The sequence below is a fragment of the Saprolegnia parasitica genome, assembly GCF_000151545.1.
Source record: "Saprolegnia parasitica CBS 223.65 unplaced genomic scaffold supercont2.359, whole genome shotgun sequence".
NCBI lineage: Eukaryota > Oomycota > Saprolegniomycetes > Saprolegniales > Saprolegniaceae > Saprolegnia > Saprolegnia parasitica.
The window spans coordinates 2,787-10,305 of NW_012156753.1; the positions used below are offsets into that span (position 1 = coordinate 2,787).

The 7,519-nt window shown below is 56.1% G+C and overlaps 3 protein-coding genes across 3 annotated transcripts; all 3 read left to right on the top strand.

Annotated features, from left to right (window-relative positions):
- Positions 1 to 2,974: 2,974 nt before the first annotated feature.
- On the top strand, positions 2,975 to 3,496 carry SPRG_16722 (hypothetical protein; the record flags this gene model as incomplete). The annotated part of the gene is made up of 1 exon (XM_012356037.1): positions 2,975 to 3,496. The coding sequence occupies one exon, from the start codon at positions 2,975 to 2,977 to the stop codon at positions 3,494 to 3,496; it is 522 nt and encodes a 173-aa protein (XP_012211427.1).
- Positions 3,497 to 4,502: 1,006 nt separating this feature from the next.
- On the top strand, positions 4,503 to 5,129 carry SPRG_16723 (hypothetical protein; the record flags this gene model as incomplete). The annotated part of the gene is made up of 1 exon (XM_012356038.1): positions 4,503 to 5,129. The coding sequence occupies one exon, from the start codon at positions 4,503 to 4,505 to the stop codon at positions 5,127 to 5,129; it is 627 nt and encodes a 208-aa protein (XP_012211428.1).
- A 527-nt stretch (positions 5,130 to 5,656) lies between these two features.
- SPRG_16724 (hypothetical protein) lies at positions 5,657 to 6,254 on the top strand (the record flags this gene model as incomplete). The annotated part of the gene is made up of 1 exon (XM_012356039.1): positions 5,657 to 6,254. A coding segment is annotated over one exon (598 nt), but the record flags the coding sequence as incomplete, so codon positions are not given.
- Positions 6,255 to 7,519: the final 1,265 nt, after the last annotated feature.

A 7,519-nucleotide genomic window follows, 5' to 3' on the forward strand; every position in this document is an offset into this window, starting at 1 on the left:
AAGACGTCCTACTGTCAGAAGTGGTGGTCCAGTGGTATAAGCGAAGCACGAAGCCAGTGAACCTTACATGCCGCGCGTCGAGCGACTGGACGTACTCGTGAGACTGACGAGCGGCTCGAGGCGTGGGCTCTGCCGCAGGCCGTGCCACTTCGCACGAGAGTGGGCTCACGGGACATCATGGGTGCAGGCTTGCTACAAATCATTGCCACGTAGCCCTGTTACAACGCCTGCTGACACCTCCAGCAGAGTGATGGTGCGTTGTCGAGTGTTACCGCCATCGTCCCTTCGCAGACACACGCGACATAAGGCTCCCGTCCAGTAAATGGAAGGGAAGGAATAGCGTCAAAACGCGTTGCCATGCGTCCAAGGTTCGGCGGTCCCTTCGTGGGCCTGGCGCTCTCGACTTGTTAAGAATGGACATGACAGGCGCTGAGAGCTGGGCGGTCGGCACAGCTCGTTGCGTAGCAGGAGGCGGGGTCTGCTCTAGTCGTCAGCGTCACGCACGGAGGTACTAGAAGATAGCACCGTTCTGTGCTGGTAATACTCATTTGTGACCTCGCAAATGCTGGTGGTATGAAGACCGTATAAATCGAGTGGCTCAGCGAACGGCGGCAGTTCTTGGCGCCAGTAGAGTGCCTCTTCTGTGTCCTAGCTCTCGTTTCTCGAGTACAAGCACCTGCTCAACCAATGCGACACCACCACCAGACATTTGGGCACCTTTGATCGCGATTTCAGATGCGCTGGACGCTTGTCCTTCATGTCGAACCGGTTGCCGCCGATCCCAATACTCACGTCGACGATTACTGTGCTCCGATCCGTCCGGGACTTGTTTGGTACTTGCTGCAAAACCCCTCAACGCTTTGCGACGTCACTACGGTGGCTGTTTCAAGGGCGCGACGGCAATCGAAGGCTACTTGCGTACAAGTATTGGCTATGAATGATGTGTAGCATCAACGAAGGCTTGGTGTTGTGGAATTGAGCGACATGTTGGAAAGGAGGTGGTCGATACTTGCAATGCCCAGAGCGCAGACATTCAACCGCTTTGGTGCTGACAACAATGGGCACGGAGGGTGTACGACACTCCCGCACACTTCTCGTCTTCGCCGTCACACCCTGCTGCACGATTCAGCAAGTCTGAAAGCTGCTTTTCGTCGTTTCGGTCATCAAACAATTCCCCACGCGGGTTCCACGAAACAAATGGACATTTCAAGATACAGTGCAGTGTAGGGTCGGACACATACCGTGGCGGCAACTAAAGTCGCCCCGGACGATCGACGTCGTTTCCTTATATAGTCTTTTTCTCGTCCGAGTGTTTAGTGGAGCTCAACAAAGGCGAGTTCGCGCTCAGAGAGCTAGCATTTTCAAATGATGTAGCCTTCAAGGTTTGATGCCTCCACTACCGCTGCATCTCGTTCGCAAACAAGCGCCAAGCACGAAGGAGAGAAGACCCAGGGTGCCCAAGGTGGGGCTGCCCTGTCTAAAATGCAGAGCGAAAATATGCTTTCGATGTTCTCAACGGATGGTGGAGAAAACAGCGCGTGTGCTTGCTACAGTATGCTGCATATCGCAAAAAGGTGTACAAAACAGTGTCGGTACTTCTTCCGAGCGTTCCTGGCCGCACAATGTGCACCACATATGTATTTTAACGTCACCGTTTCCACCACATGTGGCCGAGACGAGAATCATCAAACCAGAAAAAAAAGGGTCGTCCAGACAAATATCTCACAAAGCAACCAAAAGTAGAAGCGCGGATGCAATTTCGTAGTCATCACACATTACATCTATATAAACGCCCTCGCTTTGTGCAAGCGCTACCGCGGCTGGGACAACAAAAGCACGCTAATACACTGTCGCACAGTAGCCAGTGCATCATGACGCATTCTACTGCCCGCACCTCCGCATCGTCATCATCTAAGACATACTCTGCACGACTCGCTCTTCGTACAGCGGTCATTGCTGTCAACTATAGCTTTCAACGCACGCTGCGTAGCGCACCCTGACCCAGCATGCGATGCAGCAGACAATCTATCACGCAAAAACGCTCTATCACAGAGATATTGTAGGACATCGTGCAACGTGCTCCTGCTTGCCGGACAAGCCACAAATTTCTAACCTCGGATTGCGGTTGCGCAGTGGCACTGCAGCATCACATGCGATCCACCTTTGTGCGACGTTGTCGACGGTATTGCTGACTGATACCTTGCATTCATAATACAGCGTTCTGCAGATGGCCACGATGTGTTCGAGTTGCTTAGTGTCTTGGTGGCCATTCGCCTCGACACGGTTTTTTCTTGTAGAGGTTTGATGGCGTAACGCGCCATGTGGTGGGATTGGTACCCCTTTCTTGATAGCATACCACTAGATGTGCGGTTGTTAACGCCCGTGACGCCCATTTCGCTGCTCAAGGACTATCTACGCATCAGGGCATACCTCGGTGCCAAGGAAGTCATAGAGCACGGTTGTGGGTACCCTGCCTCAGTGCCCAACATTCCACCTACATTTGCCGCTTGAAATTTTGCGAGCGTCGACTCGATGCAGCGCATACGACGCGCCACGTAATAGTCTGCGTGATATTATGCGAGCCCGTGGCCGTGCCCTAGCATGGGGTACGAAAGATTGTGCTACAGGCATGAGCTACGGCGTGACGCGCCAGCGTAGTAAACCATGCATGGACATCTCTGGCGCAGGAAAGCAGTTGGCGACCTGACTCGATCGTCCACAGCCACAGCCCAGGTAGTCTTTCATATGGTGTGTTGTTGTACCCATCGCTTCAAGACGGCATGCAACGCATCAGCACCGCACGGCGTCTCTTTACCGACTGTCTCAAGTGCCAGCCGTTGCCAGATCCTCCTCCTCGGCGCGTTGCAGCGTCTTGGTTGCAAAAGCATGCACAACATCCAGACACGCGTCGTAAAATGGACAAGAAGAAGCTTGGGTAGCGAGCGTACTTTGCGATTTGCTACTTTGGATGAAAATGATGTCGAGCCTCGAGATCACGTGCCTCTTTGCCGACTGTGCCAAGCCGATCGTGCCCGGCACGGAAAAGTGTGCATCCCACAAGAACAAGATCAAGTGCTCGATCGAGGGTTGTCCCAACCAGGTCTACGCCCGGTACCTCTGCGTCCGCCACGGCGGCAAGAAGCAGTGCAAGTCGCTTGGCTGCCGCGCCTTTGCTCGCGGCGGCCCGTACTGTGTTCAGCACGGCGGCGTCGCCGCCAAGCGCTTCTGCACCGAACCAGGTTGCCATCGCCAAGCCCATGCGCGCCACAAGTGTGTGCGCCACGGTGGTGGCCGGCAGTGCAAGCTGAGCGGATGTGGCAGCCACGCACGCCTCTCTGGCTACTGTGACGCGCACACGTCGACACGGACAGAATCGTTCGAGGCGGTCGACGAGTATACGCTTCTGCTCTGCGCTTCAGTGACGCCCATGCCGTTTGAGCCGTCGCGCTCGCTATTTGCCCCTATTGACATGGACGTCTTGCAGCTCTTGTGCTAGTAGGACATTCGACTAGAAGAAGCTTGTATTTATATCACTACACCACTAATGTTACTACCGTACTACCCAGCGAGTGTTGTTACTATCACAACGGTGTGCGATGACAACCGCCCTTCGTGAGGCGCCTATAAGCCTCGAGAATATCGATTACCCACTTGATGAAATCGAGTCAAACTGCCTCCGTGCTCAACCCTTGGTAGAAAGACGTAGTTCTGTAAGAGCGTAGTCGACACCGAATCCGGCATCGGGCTGCATAGCTTGGCCAATCGTTCCATATTAGTAGGTATTTGAACGTGCCTAGAGGGCGAGGTGCCTAGAGGGCGAGGATGGCCTTCGCTGGCTCTGGCCATCTCCGCTGGCTCTGGCCGTCTCCGCTGGAGAGTGGTCCGTACACTAGTTGACGCCAGGTGAACGAGGCTTGCACTCCCAGACGCCTGCCTCCGCGACGGCTACGCCTAGTCGCTACCGTCCGTCGCAACATGCTTGGAGTACCCCCAAAAACAGTTCAGTGTAAAATATATGTACCTACGTAACAAATAGACTCACTTCAACAACAACAACGAGGCTTGCACTCGCACCACGGAGCGAGGACCAACGTCGTTGGGTGATCACGGCTTTCGCACGTGGCGGCGATCCCACAAGTTGATGGGTGGCTTTTGTTACCGATACTTGCATCGTCGTGGATGAGACTGAGGAGGAGCCGCCTGTACGTTGCAAGAGAGATGGAGACGGAAATAATCTCGTTCCGATTGCACGTGCAATAGCGCGATGTAATGCTCGCGTTCCGCCCAGCGATCGTTCGGGTTTTGCGGCCCATCAATGCCAAGCGCGCCGACCACATCCCGAGACCGCGACGCGGATTGGTGGAATAGTGTATATCGTCAGAATCGTTGAAGGACGCTGGCTTTTGGTGCCAGTGCTCCCACAGGCAATCATCGCGTTTGATAGTTCCAGCGCTTTTCGTTTGCCCCACTTTTCAACTTGGTGGGCAGCCACGCGTGTTCTCATGCTGCCGTCGACCGTGTGCACCTTTACCGAGTGCAGCCGCCACGCGATGCCCGGCGCCAACAAGTGTCTCGTCCACAAGAACAAGCTCAAGTGCTCGCGCGACGGCTGCCACAACCAGGTCTACGCCCGGTACCTCTGCGTTCGACACGGTGGCAAGAAGCAGTGCCAGACACCCGGCTGCCGCGCGTCCGTAAGCCGCGGCTCGTTCTGTACCGACCATGGCGGAGGCGTTGCCAAGCGTCTTTGCTCGGAGCCTGGTTGCCACAGTCAGGCCCATGCCCGCTACAAGTGCGTGCGCCATGGAGGCGGCCGCGGCTGCAGACACAAGGGAGGGTGCCCCATGTATGCTCGGTACGGCGGGTTCTGCCGGCGCCATGCCACGGACAGCGTCAGTACCAAGCGAGAGGAACCTATCGGGGTGACATTGCCCTTTTTTGCGACGCCTGCGCCGCTGGAGAAGTCCGAAAACCATGAGTCCATGGACGACGAAATTTTGTACCATGCGATCGACAATGCGATCCTGACCTTGCTCTGCGAGTCGCTTGCGTCGATGTCGCAGGGACAGCCCGGCATTCCGTGGAGCTCTCTTCTCGACGAAGCTCCGTTGTGCTCCATCTCGAGGTAGCAAATCATCGAGTTCAATTTATGCAGCGAATACCTACGTGTCATTTCTCGCACACCGAACCATGTCTCTGGGTGTCTGTCGTTCCGCCGATACAAGTTGGATCCGCAGCGAGTGCAGCCTTCCACGATCGCAAGCAGTAGCACATCATGTCCGTCTTGCAATCGCTACTTGTTGAAGATTCGAGCTGGGCAGCTGCACGCACACGCATGAACAAAACAACATGGATCTCTCCCTTTGTCGACTTGAGCACATCTCTTGTTGCGATATTCCATCACACGCCTTGTGTGGTCCATGCGCCGATCGAGCCATGGAGTCGATGGATGGATAGTTTGCTGGATTGCGCTTATCGCGACAAACGACCATCATTCTACGACGCTGCGATTCGCTCAAAGAACACCACCTGGCTTCGGGGGACAGATGCTGCGATTGCAAAACGGGCCTCTGAGTCGACCTCAAGAAATCGTCGAGAGCGCCGAGAGTGCACTTTTCGACTTTGCACCAAGTACCCGCGCCATCAACACTGCAACATGACCTCCGTGCTGGACGTTTGCTCGTTTGCGGGCTGCAGCCAGCCGCCTCGGTTCGGCTCGACCAAGTGCGTCACGCATCGCAACAAGCTCCAATGCACCTTTGAGGGCTGCAAGAATCAAGTCTACGCACGCTACCTCTGCATTCGACATGGCGGCAAAAAGAAGTGCGAGTACAGCGGCTGCGACGCGCCCGTGCACCGAGGGGCCTTTTGCGTCAGTCACGGCGGTGTCGTCGTCAAGCGCTACTGCACCGAACCGGGCTGCAGTCGCCAAGCGCACGCCCGGTACAAGTGTGTACGACACGGTGGCGGCCGCACGTGCAAGGAAAATGGCTGCGACGTGCACGCCCGTGCGAGTGGCTACTGCCGGCGCCACACGGCCCGACCTAGCACGAGTGGGACGCCTCCTGTCGGCAAGAAGGTCGACTTGGCGGACCACATCAACGCTGAGCTGCTGCGCGTCGGCGCTAAAGTCGCCAACCTCATGACCCTTGCCGCCCTCAAGGACTCGGCACCGCCTTTTGCCTGCGAAGAGACCGCGCTCGATGCCTCGATATTGGATCTTCTCTGTGACGCGCCGCTCTTTGGCGAAGACTGTGACGCGCTACTTGGTGCTGAGAGCGATAGTTTGACGACATCAATGCTTCCATCGGTGGACTGGGCATCGACAGAATTCAATATTTCAATTTAATCTAGCTTAGTTAGTGTGCGTCCCGCTGAGCGAGATAGTTGCCCGCCAACGCTGGCGCTTGCTGGGCCACGTGCTGCGCCTGAAGGTCGATGTCCCCGCCAACGCTGCCGCTGCCCGTTCCTTCGCCCCGATGCGGCGCCTTGCTCTGTAGGCCGCACGAAGATCACGTAGCCGATCGTCCGGGACCTTCAGTCGCTGACGCCGCCTCAGTCGGTTGTGTCTGCTGATGGCCTCAGTATCCCGCGCCGCATTGCTGTCGATCGCGAGCCTCGAAGGACTGTACGAAGCGCATCGTCATGGACCTCACTCGCGGCCGCAAGTGCCCCCGGGCGTCTAGAGAAGAGCAAGATGCGCTGCTATAGCCCGGCGAGCGAATGAAGAAGTAGAAGTTCGCTAGTCTCTACGCAGTATACCAAGCCGTTGTGACAACCTAGATAACGCGAAACACGTTCCTATAAAGTATGGGTCGTCGTACGACGTCGAAGGAAGTATGATCGGTAGGTAGGGCAACCCGACTCCTACAGGCAGCACAGACGGCGAGAAGAGCCTATCATGCGGTCACGCGCTCTAGTCGATGGGTACCTTGGGCCGTCTCGCCTATCATCAATCATCATCCTTCACGCCTGCCTATTTGCGACCACCCATCAATCTGTGTGCTACAAGCTTCAGGCGGACTTGGTGACGCTGCATATAATTATCTCGGTCGACGTTTCTTCCCGTGATCGGAAGTATCATCATCTCTCAAAGGGCTTGGCTACTACTCGTGAGTGCTTCTGCACTGCAGGAAGTGGCAGAGCACATGCGAATGCTTGCATTGTCGGCGCGAATCTACGGTGCATAGATCTGCGCGCCCACGACGGGTGCGTGCAGCTGCGTCCGTCGCGCTGCGGTCGGCGGTCGCATCAGGTATGCACTCTGCTGGCAGTCGCAAGAACGGGTAGAGTACACTGGAAGAAGACAACTGGTCGCCACAACCATGTCCGAGCAAGAGAGCACATCTGCGCTGTCGCGTCGCCTTCCTTGCCCCCTTCACGACAGCAGGTTCTTCCACGAACCCAAGTGCATCGCGTGCATCCCAATATCATGGCGATGGAGAATGCCAGCACACCGCTCGTTCCCGCTACTTGCGGCGTCAAGATTGAACTTGCGCGTGACGCATACCGATCTCTG